The sequence below is a fragment of the Ursus arctos genome, unplaced genomic scaffold (assembly GCF_023065955.2).
Source record: "Ursus arctos isolate Adak ecotype North America unplaced genomic scaffold, UrsArc2.0 scaffold_28, whole genome shotgun sequence".
Classification (NCBI taxonomy): Eukaryota; Metazoa; Chordata; class Mammalia; order Carnivora; family Ursidae; genus Ursus; species Ursus arctos.
Genome location: NW_026622963.1, coordinates 3,931,684 through 3,952,033, shown reverse-complemented (window position 1 = coordinate 3,952,033; position 20,350 = coordinate 3,931,684). Strand labels below are relative to the sequence as shown.

Below are 20,350 nucleotides of genomic sequence, written 5' to 3'. Positions count from 1 at the left end.
TGAAATCCTTCACATGTACTTGTAACTACTTTCAAAGTAGAATCGCTGTATCAGGGAACTTTGAAGCTGGAATGAATCCAAGAGGGCATCAATCCACTTCACAGATTAGAACCCACGAGTTCCACTGAAGACGTTCCCACACAGTTAATCAGGAGAAGCCTAGGGTCTGACCCTAAGACTTGCAACTTAATCCCGTGCTCTTTCCAGAGTTGACACTGCTTTTCTACATCTCGAGAAGTTGTGCATTTATTTGAAAAACAAGGACACTACAGAAACATTATTGAACTCTTTGGGAACTGTGTTTAGGATCATTTCAAATAACAGAAGAGCACCTACTTCATTTTATTAGAACTGCATTTTATCTTGGACTCAAAATTATACCCCTCAGCCTTTCTATCGTGTGAATTATTTGTTGACTAAGGCTTGAATGGCCTGTGGGTATTACCAAAACCCAAAGCCACCTTCGAAGAATAAATATTTTGCTCCTTAATAAGGACAGACATGAAGGTGCTGAGGTTAATTTTCACAGATCTAAAACCAGTCTGAGCAACAGCAATGTAACAGGAGTAAAGCACAGGACCTCGCGAGGTGACCACCCTGAAAAGGCCAACACTCATTTGGATGCATAGTTACACACGCACGTGTGTGCTCTGCAAGGCCTAGCCAGTTTCATTACCTTGTACTCGTTCTTATATACTCAGAGTTCATCGGTTTTCAAGACATGAAGTTATACTACCATTATTTCACTTAGTAAATATCATTCATCAAGGGATGAGTATAAAGTACAGATCACAACATCACAAGATGGCATGATGGAAGAGAATGTGGAATGCTCACCGAACTCCCTTTCAGGTTCGTGCGATTATGTTCATTGTCTACATACTGGGTTTTTGGGTTTTTTTTTTACGATTTTTAAAATTTGACACAGAGAAAAAGAGAGCGAGCACAAGCAGGGGGAGCAGCAGGCTCTCCGCTGAGCAAGGAGCCCGATGCAGGACTCAAACCCAGGACCCTGGGATCATGACCCGAGCTGAAGGCAGCCGCTTAACCAACTGAGCCACTCAGACGTCCCTGCATACTGTTTTAAATTAGGAAGGGGAGAGACTCAGCTCTCCACTCCCCCTACTCCAATCTTACCCAATACAGGCCATCCATTTGCCTGTACTTTGTAAATACAGTGTGTTTTTGGCCAACGAGAGCGTGCACACTGATTTAGGGGGAGCCGCTGTGGTCTCCCGTGGTAGTAACGGTGGGCGAAGCATTTGCACCATTCTATATCGACCCGCAGGCAGTGACAGCTCAAGAAAAGCTGTCGCCTATCCTCACACTCAACTGTGGGTGACAAGGTTTTCATACCCTTCCATTTGGAATTATCAAACTACCAAGAGGAGGATCTCTCATCTAAAAAAGGTAACAACTTCATGACTAGGAGACAACATTGAGAGTATTTTATCTCAAGCCGTTCTATAGTCATTGTGTCACTCACTTGGGTATATGGTTAATGCGTCACTGAGGACTGTCGAAGAATTCTGTACACATGGCTTACCGGCAGAGGAACTTGCCCACAACACACACAGTTAAAATCTAAATTAGCTGGCTGGTACCAAAATGGGATGTTGGTTTTTGCTAAAGAACTAAATAAGCAATGATAAATGGACGGCTTAAAAAAAAGGTGATAAAACGAAAAATATGAATTCTTTCCACTTGAACACAAAGCCTCAAATTCTCAAGTCATTCTTGTTCTATGGAGAGGCCAGGCTACAGTGAACTTGGGAACGTGGTGCCCTACTCGGTGCCCTCTGTCATAACTGGTACGATGTAATAAGGATGGCTGCTATCATTCGTTTACCCTATAAGATACCACCATGCATACAGAGAGAAAATTCAGGGCACGCTGGTCAGCTGGGAGCCTCTCTGTACCAGTCTGCTTGGAAACAGGTGGCTGGCAGTGCTTGATCTGGTGAACTCATCATTCCTGGGACTGGCTTTGCTTCGTGTGTACTTTCCTGACATCCTACGAAATCTCAGTCCTGTCAACTACGTTCCTGGGAGAACTGCGCTAAGGCATTTTGCAGCTCTGACCTCTTTGGAGCCAGAGGACAGAGAATGGTTCCTTGTCCTTGACCAGAGCGGTACAACCATCATTTCCTCTCTTGCAGCCTGTCACCATCACGCTGCTCCAGCAGCAGGCCAAGGATTCCAATGCTGCACCAGTGCAAACTGGCAGTGGCACCATTAGGCTGGCACCAAAAGCAGTCATTTTAAGGCTCTGGGAGAGGAAGCTGCCTTCCACGTATGTCCCTGTCCTTCTAGGTTTAACGCAACGGCGGTGTTTTTGTTCCCCACTCTTTATCTTGTGGCAAAATAGAAGGAAGTAAATAGCCAGGCCCTAGAACCCTTTTATCAAGTTCGATTAGGAGAAGGTAAGAAAGGAAAAGGTCTCTTAGCAGATGTGGCTGCATGAAGGCTGTCAAAAGTCAAAATAAACACTGAACCCTTATGAGGAAGAGGGAACACATATGCTATGAGCGAATATTTCAGAGACAGACGGACCTGGGGCCGTTCGGTATCTTTTACCCCTACTGGTCTATTAATCTACTTGCATTTCCCCAGTTTTTATTGTCAAGGTATTATAAATTAGGAAACTTACAAAAGAGAGTATGTAATCTTCTCTGAAATGGCCTGCAGATATGTCACTGTACTAAATGTGTTTCAGATTTAATGAAGCTTTAATGTCCTTTTTAATTTTGCCTGTTTCTGTATCACCAGGGGTCGGGCAAGGCAATCAGCACTCAAGAGGGTGGTTTGGTTTAAAACTAGGAAAAAACTCATTTGCTTATGAGTTGCACTGTATTTTCTTAATTAAATTTACTGAGTAAAATGGTTTAAGTTCAGCCAACCAATGACCTTTGTATGTAGATTTAGATTTATAAATAGGTTAACAGTTAAAGAAAAGGGGGGAAAAAAAGAATCACAACAAAGCAAACAGATTAGGACTAAGCCAATAGAAATCTTTGCTCTCTTTATCATCTTTATAAAAGCAGCATTTAAATACAGGCAGCTTAAGTCCAGTTAAAAAAAAGTATATTGAAAAATGTGGATGCACATAAGCGCCAGCAATTCATCAAATGACTCTCACATCCTTTTCATTCCCAGGAGGGGAGCGGCCCGCGTTGTAAAAGATTTGGAAAAGCTTTATTTATTTGGGGGTGGGTGGGTGGGTGGTGGAGGTAGAGATGGGGGAAGGAGAGGATTCTATTTAACGTTAAATAAAAAAGTGCATTTTAATTCCAAATACTTAAGATTCAGCAAACTGCTTAATACTCTGTTCGCTGTGGGAAATTCACTATATAAAAGGCAGAAAAAGAATGCTCTGAAAACATTTACCACTGGGAATACATGTAAATAACAGTAAACCACAAACATTTCACTGTAAAACTAAAGCTGTCCCTTAGTGTCATCTTATTGATCTTTGATTTGTCCAATCATAATCTATGAAATACTCCTGAGTTAGCAGCATTTGAATATGTTGGATTTTATAATTTAAATAACAAATATGTGTGTGTGGGGGTGTGATCATAACAACTGCCGAATGCATAACAACTGCACGATAGAAACATCTGTATTTTAACAAAAAGACAGAGATATTTATTTACAAAGCAACAAAAATGGCTTCTGTTGGTAACATGAATAATTATGGTCATGAAGTCACAAATGAGAAAAAAAATACACTGTAGCAAGAAAGCAAGTGGGGAATACAAATTCAAAAGATGTTTTTGGTGAATCAAGTTTCTTAGAATATCAACAATGTGCGAGTAGTTTTAAAATTTACAGTTATACTGAAGAGCCCTGGATTTTTTTTTTATTCTTAATTTAGACATATTCTATGTTTCTCGGCATTAACTGCAAATTGAAAATAAGCATTTTCAGTATAGCCAGTGATCTAGCTGAAGGGGGACTTTATAGTCTGAAATGTTCTAAAATTTGTTCTTAATTACCTCGTGCACATTTTACACAATTAAATTTCCATCTAAGCATCCTGCATTTAGATTGTGCACTGCAGTTAAACCTTCATCTTACAGAAATGCAGCAGCCGCTTTGGAACATTCAGACACAGGGAAACTTTAAAAATTCAGACTTAACTATGGATTACATAAAATTCCCTAGGTGAGATTCCATCCCAAGACCAATGTACACACAGTCCTAGAGAGAGAGTTTAAATCATCTGAAACTATGCTGGTGAAGAACCATAATAAATATTAAATACCTCAAGATCTACCCTAAGATTTTACTTTTCTTCCCATGTATCAATTTCACTATCCTCTTACTGAATGGTTTAAAAACAATCCAAAGGATATAACAGCAATTTACCAGTGTTAAAGTGCTTTGGAGGTTAAACAGACAACAAAGAACACAGAAACACAAAGCGTCTTGAAGTAGGGTTTCAATTAAATGTGGAGGATTTAGTAATGCAGGACCAAAAAAAAAAAAAAAAGAGTTACAAATTAATTTAATCTTCTGCCTATAGTTTGCAGCTGCACTCCAAAGTGTCTAGGGCTTAAGAACAAAGCCTTGAAAGGCCTCGGAGTGAGGAAAGCTTCAATTTTTAATGTATAACGCCATTAGCTGATAACTTGTGGAATTTGCGACCCCTGCGGAGGGGCATAAGTGCGAGTAACAGAGACTGATGAAGTGACATATTTGTTCGTGTCTAGAACTATGAGGAAGAGGGTTATTACTAACACCATCAGGCCCAACAGAAATATGCCCTAATAACCTTAGGGACCCTCCACGTTATCAGTTCTCACTACATCAAATATATTAAAATCAAAACCTAATTCACTTTAATTAAAGACAATTAGTTTGTTTTACCACTATTGTTTTAACTTGTGTGGTATTATAATACATTGCAAATTAAAGATGGGATAATAAATGTAACGAAAGCACCAAACTATATATATATATATATATATATATATATATATATATACCTTTCTATCCCTGCTTGGAAAAGCAAGCTTATCACTGGTGTCTATTGCAAGGAAACTCATGGACACCATCATTAAAAGTGGTGTACAAACATTTCACTCTACAATGAATATAGTGGGACCGTGCATATCTCTTCCCTATTCAATTTATACTTTTCACATAACACTTTCCTATAAACTCTAAGGATTTCCTTAACACAAACAGAATTATGGCCCAATGGAGGCGCCAGAAGCTTAATTAATTTGCCCAAGGTCATACTGCAGGTTGGTGGCAAAGCTTGTTAAATCACTAAGAACTGTGGGCTCTACAGATGTTTTTGGGAATGGCAAAGGACCCTGTCTGCAAAGGCCTCAGAGACTTCTCGTGCAGTGGGTGAACCACGACAAATAACTCATTACGGCTGTACAAAAGTGCCAAGCGCTCCTGAGAGCTCGCAAATAACATGTTTTCTTTGTGTTGGAAGAGCCTAAATGTGAGGTTCCCATCAGGAGTGCTTCTGAACATGTGCCAATATTTAAAAAAGAACTACTCATCCTCACTGGAGTGAGCGGATAAAAAGTAAATTTATTTTAACTTAAGGAGGCCAAAAGCCATAACACAAAGAAATAAATCAAGTCCTTCTCCATCATTCGGAAGGTCCTGCATTCTATCCCACAGATTACTAATAATAGTGGAGAAAAGACAGCATTACAAATAAATGTTTTCAATACAGTGTGGTTTTTTTTTTTTTAATTAGAAATGGGCTTATTACAGTGGACACTTAAATGGGGAGAGGGCAACAGTAATTCACAAGTACAATATCCTAATGCTGTTCCATTAATTGCTTTATTTGTTTCGCGGTTAAAAATGATGGCCTGCTGTAGCCTAACCGTGGATGCTGAAAAGCATGATACATTGAGGTCTCAACCTGGGCAAACTGTACCTAAACTTACACTTTATTGCAGCTTAGTTCACAATCTTCACCTAATATAGGGGTATATCCCAGTGCAGCAGGAGGATAAATCATCCTGGAATATTACTCCGGCAAAGTTTAGCTGTGACTGGAGCATATGTGCTTTCGAGCCACTGAAGCAAAGGCCCATAAAATACACTAATTACTGGAAGTTATGGTCACTGAGTGATTGATAGCGCTCTGCGAGGCAACTTCCTCATTTTCAGCTCTTCTGACGGGCTCATCCGCCACATAGCAATTATTAATTCATGACCCACCCCTCGGGCACTAGGACCTTTACTTCTAATTCTCCTGCTACCAAACCACTGCTCCAGCTGGACACTGTCTTTCTTCATTCTGATGGCCGGGTAAGGATGATAAAAAGTAGATTTCATGCTAAATGCTATTGTTTTGAATCTTTAAACGTTGCTCGGTCCTTCTAACCCTGCTGTCCCAACACATAAATTCTCCTTCCTCTCCCACAATGCTACTGCACTTGCTTCGTTTTCTTTCGGACTGTGTGTGTTTGTATATGTGTGTGTATATAGATCTATCAATCTATCTGTCTACACCACATTAGAGCAAAAACTTTGAATAATTTTTTGCATGAATACCGTGGTTTAAATGCAATATATAATTTCAACTAGGCCACAGTAAATTTGAAGCAGTTGATTAAAAAAAAAAAAGGAAGACAAACCCTCTCTATTTAAAGAGACCCACTTTTGTAGCGTTGAAGACACTCCGATTGTTCCAAGTTGATGTCCATCGGTAACTTTACTCAGAGCAATGCTAATTAAAAGATCTGGGTATATAAATCTCTAAAAGTCACTGAGAAACAACTGCAAAGGTCTCTTTTAATGGTGTCTGTGCACTGAATGGAAATTCAGTGAGAAACTCTAAATTAAAAACAGATAATGTTCAGTCATGACGGATGAAAGCAAACAATTTACTTTTCTAATAGAAAAAACGAACTTCAAATTTTTGCACAACTGCCAATGCAATACTGGGGGTAGTTTCTCTATCTGCATTCTACGATGGTGTAACAACAGATGAACAGACGGACTCCAGGTTACCTACCCTTCCGGGGCTTGGTTCCACTTACTCCTCTTCTGCTGGGAGTTAATCCCAGAACACAATTTTGAAGACAAAATTCCTATCACTCCCTGTCCATACCATTCACCGGCAGCGTAGCGCAATCCTACCTGGTGACATTTCCTAGTGTTCTACATCTTCCCGTGTCTCTAAGGCCTGGTAAATTTTAAATTTTGTTAAAGGGCAGACTGTTAAGTCATATACTTCTGCGTTCTCCATGACACCAGAAATGGCATTTTGCAGTCGGCTGACAATAAGCATTTGTTGATTATGATAAACCCCCTGATGGTGAGGTCTTCTAGAGCCTGGCCAACCTGGCAGTGCATGTCCGTTGTTTCTATGCTATCATAACTTTTTTTTTTTTTTAATGTAGGCCAACACAGGGCTTGAACTCATGACCTTGAAATCAAGACCTGAGCTGAGATCAAGAGTCGGACACTTAGCTGACCGAGCCACCCCGGTGCCCCTCTGCGCTGCACTACTTTAATCAACATAGCGTACACACTCTCCAGTATTACGGGTGGATGGTCTTAACTGACAAGGCCCTCTTACACATCACTGCTTAGAATAATCACTTTCACATATTTAAGCATTATGATTAATTTAAATGGCTTATTTCTTATTAAAGACTTAGGGGTTGCAAGAAGGGAAAAAGACTGGAGTTAACTGCCCTCCAATCCATCTCGTGTACTTAATTCAATAACCATTTTAATCTTCACAGTGAGAATTAAGAAATGACACCCTTTCAATATGTTTGTATAATGCTGACCCATGTCCTCTAACAGTACACAACTTTAATCATGGTACCAGTCCCTGCAGACCTAGCTCTGGGTATGGGGTGGGGGTGGGGGGTTCCTTCATTTCTAAACTGCTCACTGGAGCCCTGCAGCTGTGAGTACCTGAGAAAACATTAGTGCTAGGGTACAGTCCATTGGTTCGACCAACTCTACACTTCTGTTTTTAGACATTTCAAAGTCAAGGGAGTCATCATCAGATAGTGTTCTCATAATTCTAGCATCTGTATGCTGCTCCTGAGAGAGAGAGAGAGAGACGGAGCGGCCACTTCACCGCCATGCGTGCAGGTGAAGTCATCTTGGATCTTCCATTCTTAACCACCATCCGGCTGCACCCGCACCGGAGGCCCCTGTGGATCCCACGTCTAATGGCTGAGCCCTAAGATTCCTGACCCATAGAATCCTGAGTAAATAAAGGGTTGTGTTGTTAAGCCACTAACATTGGGTGCTTTATTAAGAGTAATAGATAACTGAAATGCTTTCCTTGACATCGATGTCAGCCCTCCCTCTCATCTGCCCAGTCCTATGCACTTCCATTGCACATTTATTTATCTTTCTACCTACTAGTCGAGGAGCTCCTGAGGGCAAAGTTGGTATCCTTCCTGCCAACACAGAATAGCGCTACATAAATATTTACTGATTAGATGGAATTCTCACCTACCCACTTCCTAACAGAGCAGACGCCTTGGAGATGAGGCTAATTTTTGTATTTCTTTAGAAACATAAACTAAAGGGGCGCCTGGGTGGCTCAGGAGGTCCTGGGGTCCTGGGATCGAGCCCCACGTTGGGCTCTCTGCTCAGTGGGAGCCTGCTTCTCCCTCTCCCTGATGCTCCCCCTGCTTGTACTCGCTGTCAAATAAATAAATAAAATCTTGAACCAAAAAAAGAAACATAAACTAGGGATTGGTTTCTGAAAACCAATGGTACATGTATACTCTGAAACACTGGCAACACTGAAGCAGCTACGGGGACAGTGTGGGTAGGAAGCCTGGGAAAAGCAGCCTTGACTGACAAGCAGAATCGCGATAAACCAGTCTTTTTCTTTGTCTAATTGCCTGCTTGTTTACACTTACCAGTTCTCTCTTCTCTTTCCAGAGTACTTGCTCTACTCATTCTCGACAGCATAACGAAAGCAGCCGAGGGAGGGCTCCTGACTGCTGCTGCCTGGTCTAGTCACACAACCTTTCTAAAAAAGTCCTTTAATTTCTCTGGATCCTAGTTTCCTTATTTGCGAAATGGGAGCTTTGATGCTTATACGGTGGGAGAATCTTGGGTGCCTCAAATCACTAATTTTTCAGTCATTTCCCATCACGGTGTAGGGGAGCCGAAATGAGGTAACGAAAGCAAGTGGTTTTGTAAGTGTTAGGTACATGCAATGTGTTATGTTGTTAACCTTCTTGTGAGAATGACACCGAGCAAGAAGACGTCAAGAGCTGAAAAAAGAGGACAGAGCACCAGACTTGACATCAGAAGTCTTCGATTCCAGTCCTCCTCTGCACAGGACTGGCTGCGTGCGGTCACTGTGGGCAGGTCCCCTCCCTCCCTGGCCCCCAGCTTCCTCACTGGTACGAGGAGGGATCTGATTGAACAAGTTCTAAAGACTCTCTTCCGGTTAAAAAACATTCTAATCTCTAAGTACAAGATAAGGCGTGTGAAAGAATTTGTCTACATACGTGCTAGAAAAATGTGAAAGCTTTTCTTAGCCAGTTCAGAACCAAAGTATGTGCTATGGTCTGCAGGATCTTCCGGAGGGTCTTTAAAGCGACTTCCAGGTCACTGGGTGTGAGTATTGACAGAATTCTAGGATCAGTGGTTTTTACCACTGGACATCTCGAGGGAGCAGCAGTGGTTCCCCAAATTATCACTCACAGAATTTAGAGCTGACAGATGTCATGAGAAGACTGGCCCCTTATCTTTTAGATCTCAAATTTACGAGATCTTAATTTATACACCACACCACTCAGTTACTCCTATCATATAACGCTGTTCGTTTCCGTCTAAAGACTTGCTGTTGTCAAATACCTTCTTTAACACGCAGGCTCCATGAAGGGATTTTGTCACTTTCATTCACAGCCATGTTCCCAGTGACTAGCACGGTGCGTGCCACATATTAGACACTCAATAAAAATTCTCTGAGTGGTTAATGAATAAATGACTGTATCTTACCTAACCTCATCCCTATTTCTCCTACAAAGCATTTCTTCTTAAGAAACAAAACAAGAACTTGAGATATGACATATGATTATTCAGTCACTACATAAACCAGGCCTTTTTATTCCTAAAGAGGATGAGTCCACGGTGGAGTCGGAAGGAGGTAGGGCTCCATCCATTAGAATTTTCTTCTTTGTATTGAATAGAAACCATGGGCTTTTTTTTTTTTTTTTGATCATGTTAGCTTCAGAGAGTTCAGCCAGCCAGTCACTGAGCAGAAACTGGCCTCTCCTGACAATCCTTCAAATATCTGAATATGGGTTGTCAAAGGCTTGCTTTGTCTTCTCTTTATTTCTTTAGTCTTCACATGAAGACTTTGTTGACTTAATGTGTTTTTAAAAGTCCAAATTGTGCGTGTTTGGGTGCACACACACACACACACACACACACACACACGATTTGGCCATGTGCTGTTGGAAAAACTTTAAAATCGGTCTGAAATCCATCAAAATAATAAAATGCTTAGCTGGGACTGCGAGCACCTGTTCCATCTTGTTTTGTCAATCTCATGGTTGTTCGGATAGCTCTCAGAACAAAGCAAGCTCAACAATGCCTCATTCAGTGGGAAACACTCACTTTGTCTGCCAGTTGCACATTGACTGCGATCACTGACAACCTTGGAAAATGCCCATTTAGGCATGGTAATCTGAGACAGCTGGATCCCTTCACAAACCTTGCAGCGGACTGAACTAGTCAATCCATCATCTCCCAAAGGTCATTTAACGGCTCCTTTCTGCAGTAAGTTACAGAAGTTTTAGATTAGAAAAATGACAATGGAAAAAATCAAGTTAAGGCAGAATTACAGAAAGGAGAGTGAGAGCAGGGGAATGAGTGATGGAAACTGTTACATGCTCTTTTTCTCAACATTCTTCAACGGAAGGGAAGGAGGCCCATGACACGACTCCAGAGCACACTCCTGCCCACTCTTCTATACAGTCTTCCACTATAATTTCCTTGTTGTTTGGACGCTTTGATGCTTTTGCCTTCTGATGGTTTTCAGCAGAAACTTCTGATCGACAGGTAAGATGTTTCACTAGATGGAGCAGGGACCAAACGTATGATAAGATCCAACTTCCACTCATGTTCTTGACAATAATTATAAAAAAAGGAGAGGAGAAAATACCAGTATTTAAGTGGAGCCCACCAAAGGCCAAGTTTTATGGTCTAGAGAAGCTGACAGCAGCTGCTCATAGGGTATCCAGAGCCATCCGTCACCCCTCAGATCAGGTTCATAATCACCAAGGGCTAGAAAAGCGAACAAAGCCACAGCTGCAGACCACTAGAGACAGCTGTGTCTCCAGGTGTTTCCATGTAGGGGTGGGGGCAGGGATGGGTTCTTCCGTATATTTAGGGGCAGGAATCAAGTCTGGATAATGCTCCTAATTCTTGTCACTTGGCAAAACCACCCAATACCTGGATGAGGACACTATTTCAAACGGAAGTTTACTCTCAGAGTAACTTTCTGGGGGTGGTTATCATTAAATGGAAGTGTTTCTAGAAGAGCCTAGAATACTGAAGGTTCCTGCTTTCAAAAAATGTGTTTACTACGGTTTATCGTCTGCCTCCCTCATGTTGTAGGCTCAACGAGGAAAGGGAACGTGCCTGTTTTATTTACTAATGTAACCTCAGCACTTCAAAAAGTGTGTGGAGCATAAAAGGTGCTCAATAAATACTGAGGAATGAATGAATTCTAAAGTTTTGTTCATTTTACAGATAAGAAAGTGACACTTGGAGTAGCAAAATGGGCCCAAATCACACTGATTCCAAGTGGTGGTGCCAACCTATCTGGTTAATCCAAAGTCTGAGCATTTTAAGAGTTCGAGAATTAGGATGGCAGCCCTTGAATCTGAAAATCTTATCAGAGGATGAAAATTACCCACTCTTCAGCAAACTCCTCCAGAAGCTTCTGTCCAAGGGTACTGGGCTGAGTGATCCATGCCACTTTTTCAATACTTTTATTTTCATTTCACTTAGCTCTTTCTGTTTGCTTGTGAATGGAGATTACATTCCATTGTCTTGGTATCTAATGAGTCTTATCTAACATCCATTAAAAAAATATATATATATGAAGGCAGTATGTTAAAAATGGGATATGTTCACAGGTTTTAACATTTCTATAAAACAAGGTGGTTCTATCCAACTATTTTTACCTTTTTTTTTTTTAAGGTTTATTTATTTATTTTAGAGAGGTGGGTGTTGCAGAGAGAGTCTTAAGCAAACTCCCTGGGCTAGCACGGAGTTGGGTGCAGGGCTCAATCTCACGACCTGAACCGAAACCAAGAGTCAGACATTTAACTGACTGTGCCACCCAGGCACCCCAACTATTTTTGCTTTCTATGCTTGGGAAAAATTATATTATGATGTTTACAGAAAATGCAAAAATTTATCATTGCCCAGTAAAAACTCCGTATCTCTGGGCAAAACCACTGACATGTCCTTTAGAAAAACAGTTAGGTTTTGTTTTTTGTTTTTTTTTTTTTGCTATAGGAATGCTAAAGAGGAGGGCAATCTCGGACAACATATAAATATTTCTCTCATTATAAAATTAAAATGAAAACATTTCCTTTGGTGATTTCTTCCCCTCTGTTTCCTCTACTCTTTCCTCTTGAAACTTCTGTTTTTCACCTTAGACTTTCTGACCTGGTTCTCGAATTTTCATTCCTGTTTGTTGTTGTTGTTCTCTGAAAGTTCCTTTGTTACAGCAGCCTGTTCTTGTTTCCTGAATGCAGTGTTTTCTCTTATCCCTCTGAGAATACTATAGGAGCTCATCTGAATTTTTCTTCACTGCATAGTTTCCAAGGCCCTCCAAGTTGCTTTTTTTTTTTCCAGTTATTTTAGGTTTCTGTCTTAAAGGCCTTCCTCACATGTCTTGCCAAGAGTGAGGTGCTAAAAATCTGGCTGGAAACACTGTGCTCATTGGTGGAGCTTGCTGACTGATGTACCATGACGTAACATGAACCCCCAATGTCTGGATCTGATTTCCTTAGAGAAAGTCTCTTCTGCCTGAAAGGTAATCTTGGCCGCCAGCATCCTAGGAACAGGGTGAGATGGGAAGGCTGGGAAGTCTCAGCATTTAGCGTTCACTTAGTGCCTCTGTTCTTCAGTAATGGGACTCAGGCTTCGACAGTGCCAGCTACCATTTATTTTACTCTTTCCAGAAAAGACCTCTGCCTTCTTGTGTTGAGGCTGAGGAGTGGCGACTGTGTGCACACGCTGAGTTACGAGAAGAATCTGTGGGTCAAATGGCTTATGTGCTTCTCAAATGGCCTTAAAAAGAATTCTGTTCTTTTTGGTCCCACCTTTGTGTCTGATTCCAGATAACTGGACCACCAATTCCTGAGCCTTTTCGGTGTTCTACAGGAATCGGGGTGCTTGTCACTTTCTTAACAGCTAGCTTAGGATTTCAGCATTCTCGGTGCTGCTAGGTTGTTTGCCACTGTCCCTCTGGTTCCCCACACCCAAAATTTGGTTGCTGTAGTCTCCTTTCCCTTTTGATTTGTATTCAAAGCCTTAAAAAAAAAAAATCCCTTTATGGTTATTTTTAGCGGAGACTGAAGTGAAAGTAGAAGGTATGGCACATTCTGTGTTCCATGCTTTAACCAAATTAGTGGCCTTTTTGAACCAAATAGAAATATTTCAAGAGGTAATTCCTTTTAAAGAGAGGGGATGATGGCTTAATTTTCTCATTGTGACCTTTGTCCAGAAGCTCTGAAGTAAAGCTTCCATCAAAAGATGAGGACCCTGAGGCCCAGAGATTCAATGACTTATCCAAGGATCCACAGTTTATACTAACAGAGGTGGAATTTGAATCTAGGTCTATACTCCAGCAAAAGAAAACCCTTCTCCACACGCAAAACATTTGTGACCTTCAGCAAACATTTATGTACGCTTAAGTTAAAGGCTCATCAAACTTCAAACTCTGATTTTATTTTTAGAAATGGCTTTAAAACTATTACAAAAATATGGAAAAAACTGAGCCAAGAAGATTTCCTGAGTGCCCACTTACGGGCAATGGAATAGTTCCAGGGAGTGTAGGAGGTTCTGAGAGCATCAGATTCGAATGCTGTCCTAAGGAACTCTGACATGCCTATAAATCATTACAGCACAAGGTGGAAAAGGCACATGCCACAAGGAAGGTGCAGATGAAGGTCAGAAGAACGTATTATATTTTGCTGGAGAGATCGGAGCAGGCATCATGAAGGATGGGTATTTTAACTGTATCTTGGGGAGATGAAGAAAAATGGTATTCTGTGTAGGGTGAACAGCACAGCATTCCATGGATTTATTTTTAACTTGATAAAGGTGATTCTAAAACTCACAAGAAAAACTCTAACTCTTTGTCAAAACAATAGAACTCATAAAAATCTTCAGAAGATGGTGTTACTTTGATGACAATGACCTGTGTGGCTCTCTGAATATGTTCTTCACCTATCTAGAGACGTTTTTCTAAGCCATGGACCTTGCTTTCATCATTTAACACATCATTCAAACCACTTCAATAAAACAGGGACCATGCTGAAGACGGGTCTCAGAGGACTAGATGACACTCCAATTAACCAAGCACATCGAGCCAGATTGTTCTATGCCTCAGACTCAGGAGACTGGCAGAGAGAGGAGACAAAGGCAGAAAGAGCGAGGACCCAAGTGAAAAGAGCAAAATGCATGTGTTAAAGATGGGCTTTCTGTCTGACTCCTGCAGAAAAACCTGTCAGAAGATTATTCACCACCAACCGTAATAAGGTTTATAATAACCCGCCAGATAGAATCACAAACCAGCACAAACTTGTGATCGTGGAGCATACTCAGTGAGAAGAAGAACATTAGAGGACCGGCCTCGTGCCTTTTTAAATGTGTATGCATTGCTCTGGGTACTGCAAATGCGAGGCTGCAAAAGGGTGTATGCTGTCTTCTTTTTTGACCCAAGAAGGGCCAACTGAAAAATCCAGCTTTTGCAAACATGTTGTGACTTAAATGACACAAGAATACGAATGGAATAACTAATTAGTGAAAACAACAGTGGGGCTTCTCTCCTCAGGCCATTCTGTGGGAGGAGAGATACGCACTGAGCTGCCTGTGAAATGGAAACATTGTGCCCAAAATGTTTTAGGTATCCTCCTCTCCCCTAAGGATTAAATAACATCATCAAACTCGGTAAAACAGATCTCTTATTATGGACCAATTTTCCTTTTAAAGTTTAGCCCTGAAGTCTTGAATGGCAAACTGCCAGGGTGGATTGTCCTAAAAATCACCGAGTTGACTGAATCATCGCGAGCTTTCTAGAAGAGTCAAATACTCTGGGAAGCAGGATTAGTCCTCCTGGTTTGTCCTAGTTAAGTTCAGGAATTTTGTACCTTTGTTAGTGGGTCTTCTTTCTTCTTCTTCTTCTTCTTTTTTTTTTTTTGTTTTTCATTTCCACTGATTTCTGTCGTGAAGGTTCAAGGAAGAAGAGCAATTCTACATGGATCCTTTTCCCCATTACAAAATGAGGCCACACAAACCCCACATATGGTGAGGGCCTTTATTTGGCTTCATAACTGATCCACATGAGGAGAACTACGACACATTTAGAGATCTGAGTTGAAAACCATAAACAAAAAACACAGAAAGGGGCCAAATTCTTCTCGTCTAGTAAAACTGCCATGCTCTCACTAGAGCACTGAATAATCTCATTTCTTCCCCCTTCTTAAGGGTAATCTCCATGTTTATGTTACTTGTGCCATCTCCAAACACTACACACAGCTGACAAAATCCTGGAAGAGACCCATCTTATCCCACAGGGATGCAGAACGGAGAGGAGCTGGGGCAGTTCTGGCCCTGGATGAAAGACAGTCTGATATTAAAGATTCTTTGCTTAAGGCACAAATGTACCTGTCTGTGACTTTTTTAATGGCACATTTTAGTGGCATGTAGCATCATCTTTTACGAACGAGTGTGCGAGAGGCCTTGTTATGACCCCCATGGGGACTGTGACAGCACATTAACGAGGGGAGAGCAGTATGATGAAGGCTAGCAAAGGTGAACCTCGCTATTCTAGGAGTTTAAAACAACGACGGCGAGTTCTGATTCCTGCGGCACCAAACCTCAGGGAAGGGTTGAGGGTTTATGGGATCTGCAGGGGGCAGGGGTGCTGCTAGCAGACGTGGAAGGGCTAGAAAACTCTACTTTCCATTTTGTGTCTATTTGATTCTTGTGTAATTTCAGAAAAATTCCTTTGCTCCGTTTCCTGTACTTTTATCCCATTTGTTTCTTTACCACCAGTACCCTAGGGGAATAACACGACTCAAAACACCTTGAGGAAGGTGCCCACACAGATTGGTAGTGAAATGGCCTAGCGGACAGCCTGCAGGCTCTGACAGTAGATCTCTCCTGAAGCATCCAGAGATCCACTTGGAGTGTGCTGGGCAATGAGGAGGGGCTCTTCCCACTTATCCTCCTTTCTCCCAGTGGCAAACTCTCTTCCAGACCAACCCAGCTCAACTGTCAACTCCTTTGAGAAACCCCGCCTCTCCCCCAGCCCTGGGGCTCAGGGTCCTCTGGAAACAGCTTCACTGAAGATGCTGGTATGCTGTTTGTTTCCGCATTAGATGTCTGTCTTCTCTGTCAGAAGCTTTGTGTGTCCCCACCCTCCAAGGCCCGGCGCACGGTAAGTGCTTAAATAGTAATTACTGAATGAATTAAGGTTTTCACTCTACAGGGCACACACCTAGAAAGGGAGTCTTGTTTTCAAAATGAGGATAAACAGAAGAGAAGCAATTCTTTGACGATGCTGACTATGTTTCAAAATACAATTTGTTATTCGGAATTTTAAAATGCTATTGAGATTTACTCTTCTCTCTATTGTGATTTTTTTTTAAAGATTTTATTTATTTACTTGACATGACAGAGACAGCCAGTGAGAGAGGGAACAGAAGCAGGGGGAGTGGGAGAGGAAGAAGCAGGCTCCCAGCAGAGGAGCCTGACGTGGGACTCGATCCCAGAACGCTAAGGCAGACACTTAATGACCCAGGCGCCCCTCTCTATTGTGATTTTAAACAGGATTTGTCACATTTATCCCAAGGAGACTGTGGTGAAAACAAAGTGCTTCTTGTGGACTAACTTCCCCATCCTCTTCAGGTAATATTCTCATTACATCTGCCCCTAGGGAAAAAGAACCTTGGGATTCTCTTCATCACTGAATTACTCACAATTTTTCATGTAGGGACTCAAAACCACCGACTCCCCTTCCCTATCACTTCTTTTGTGTTACCTTGTACCCCAAATGAATTTGGTATAAAGCACACGCCCGAGTCCTTATGCTATTCTCTAGTGGCTTACTGGTTTACCACTTGTGTTCGGTCAGACGCTGTCACTTGCTTGTCTGGTGGGTCACGAGCTCCTAGCAGACGAGGACTGCAATCACACAGCTCCCTCTGAAAGCATTTAGTTCAACATCATGCAAGAACCTTCCTGATGATCATAATCAGACTGTACCTGTACCGACATTATCACCTCCTTCTGACAGAGCATCCGGCCCCTCACTGACCATTTGAAAACACAGGGAGCATGAAAACACCTAACCCTTCCCGGCCCTCACTCGCAACCCTCTGTCCTCTTCTGCTCTCCACTTCACCCCATGAGCCAACACATTCCTTCTGGCATTCAGGTGTTGTCAGACTTACTGTGACAATTTCTCACACAGTTCCCTATACTTTAATCCTCCTCAATCTTACAAATTCAGTGAGTGTTTTCTTCAGTCTTCTGGAGACCATTCAGTAGTTTACCTCCGGGATAAATGAACATGATTGACGGAACTCCAAATCCATCAATGGCAACCTCCCTCCTGATACTATAGTTTCTTTTTAAATCTTTGCATCCCTAGCACCTACCAAAATATTGGCAGACATGTGTTTCGGTATGCGGTATCAGTACGTTCTACGTATTGGTCATCTGTCTATCAACCTACCTACCTACCTACCTATCTAGTTTAACAGACCTCCTTATTTCCGTGCTTGCTCTTCTATCGTCCATGCTCCACAGAGCACTCAATGATCTTTGGAAAATATAATTCAATCATTTCCCCTCAAAGTAAAATCTAGAGTCCTTACCATGGCCTATAAGATAATATATGATCTAATCCCCGGCTACCTCTCTGAATGTATTTTTTCCCATTCTTTTCCCCTTACTAACTCCACTACCTCGGTCTCTCTACGTTCCTTAAATATGCCAAACACACTCCAGCTTAGCGCCTCTGTTTTTTGTTGTTGCCTGATGGCTCTCTTTCACTTCATCCAAGGCTCTGCTCAAAAGTTACTTTATCAGAAAGGATCACTTTGCTTTATTTTTCTCCATAGGACTTGCCACCACCTGACAAATTATATATTTAGTTATCCTTCTGTTTTCTGTCCTCCTCATGCCCTACTCCATGAGAGTCAAGACTGGAGTGTCCTTTCATCACCATATCCCCACTGCCCATCTGACAGGCATTGCAGGAGCTCAAAATGAATGTGGAAGGAAAGAAGAGTGACTCTTTATATGTGTTCTAAACCTTAAATCCATTAGTTATGCTCTCTCATGGTTCTGCTCTGTGCCTCATGTTATGTCACGCTAGGGTTTACCATCGTCCAAGTCACTCAGCTCTAGAGTTGATGCAGAAAGTTAAAGAAAGACAATGGACTGCTTAGAGTCCCAGACTGTTAGTCTGGAAAGGGGCTTAGAGATCATTATCTTACAGAGGAAGAAATAAGGCCCAGTGAGGGACAGTGGCTTGCACAGCACACCTAGAAAACCAGTAGCAAAGGTGAACCTTCTATCTCTTTCATTCCCAATCTGGGATTCTTATCTCTATACCACCTACTTGTCAAATGCACCACACTCCATCCGGTCACTTATTAAATGCCTTAAATAACAACAATTTAAACATGCAAAGGGAATTCACATAATGGCAAGGTCTCAGCTCCACAAATCAGAAGTTCTAGTTCTTCCGAAACAAGTTACCTGAACAAGCCCTTCAGGATTTAGTAGGGAAACTCTGTTCTGGGCTTCTGTCCACCATTACTGCTAAGCCCTCAGCTGGTGCATACGTATTATATTTCCTCTTCGATTCTCTTTTGTGAAGAAGCAGAAGAGTATGGTTTAGCAAACACTGACTACTTTATTTTTGCTTTCGATAGTGCAGGTGAATTGAGTCTAAAGCTCTTTCCTTATAAATTCAACTGCATTCATGCATTACAAAAATCACAGAGGAAGTATTTGACCCCAAAAAAGGTGATAAAATCATGACTGCAACTCTATCCATGATCTTATCTAAGGAGTCCTTTCTAGTTTTTAAAAGGCCCTCCTTTCCCTGAATCAATGTATGTGAGAAACAACTCTTGAAGTACTGGTGAGAATCCAGACTCTATACTGGTGTAATTCACACTGAGCCGATGTCCTTCTAATGGAAATTGTATACATTTCCTTACAGCTCAATAGTCATGGCAGAGAATCCTTAGCACAGAGTTCCAGTGGGGTTACACGTAGCACGCTAAGATGAAGTCCATTCTAAATACAGCGATAAAGAGTAAAGACGTTAAAATTGGGCTGAATACATACCCTTCATCCTCCCCCAACACATGAAATGACTATATGGAAGCAAGGTGTTTTTTCTTCCTAACATACAGAACTTATACATCCAAATGAGTAGGGCTGTATTCTTCAAAGTAATCACCTCTGGAAGTCATGTATGCATTCCGACAAGGCCACCGTTACACAGAACTTCTCTGGAGTCTCTTATTATAATGCAGGCTCTCCGGACTTAGTGTGCATAACATGTCAATAATGCAGATTCTCAGAGATCTGGATTTAATTAGTCTAAGAGGGAGTCTGGGAACCTGTATTTTTAAGAAGCTCTCCAGGAAAGTTTTATACAGGTGATGTGTGAGAAACAGCACCTCAGAAGAGTCTGTGCACAAGCCACTCAAGGATAACAAAAGGATTTTGGAGTTCAACTCGGTGTACACACACACGTAACACCTTGGAGGTTTATTATTATTATTTTTTAAATCTTCATTCTTCCTGATATTAGGGTGGATATACATAGAAGCATCTATTTGCAAACAACATACCTCCATGAAAGAGATTCCTAAACTCCAGACATCGGAATGGATTCCATACTGCTCCCCGGAAATTCTTTCAGGCTGTAAGAGAACAGACGCTGGTGAGTTGATGTGAGCTACTCCAGGAAACACTAACGTGAGCGCAGCTAAGGCAGGGAGCCACCAACATTTTGTGGCACTTTATGAAGCACAAAACAATTTCGTGTGTGTGTGTGTGTGTGTGCGCGCGCGTGCACGCACGCATAGGTATATTATACAGG

General features: G+C 41.6%; 1 protein-coding gene across 7 annotated transcripts in view; it reads right to left on the bottom strand.

Annotated features, from left to right (window-relative positions):
• The window catches only part of MAP2K5 (mitogen-activated protein kinase kinase 5), a 249,378-nt gene that overhangs the window by 85,505 nt on the left and 143,523 nt on the right, over window positions 1-20,350 (bottom strand). For 5 of the 7 annotated variants that reach the window (XM_026478382.4, XM_044391907.3, XM_026478383.4 and 2 more), the window contains one exon: window positions 20,100-20,171. In XM_026478382.4, coding sequence (XP_026334167.1) covers window positions 20,100-20,171 — 72 coding nt within the window. Of the gene's footprint in view, window positions 1-3,624; window positions 20,172-20,350 lie in introns of those variants that run through there. The other 2 variants (XM_057303824.1, XM_048222068.2) reach the window with 1 other exon arrangement.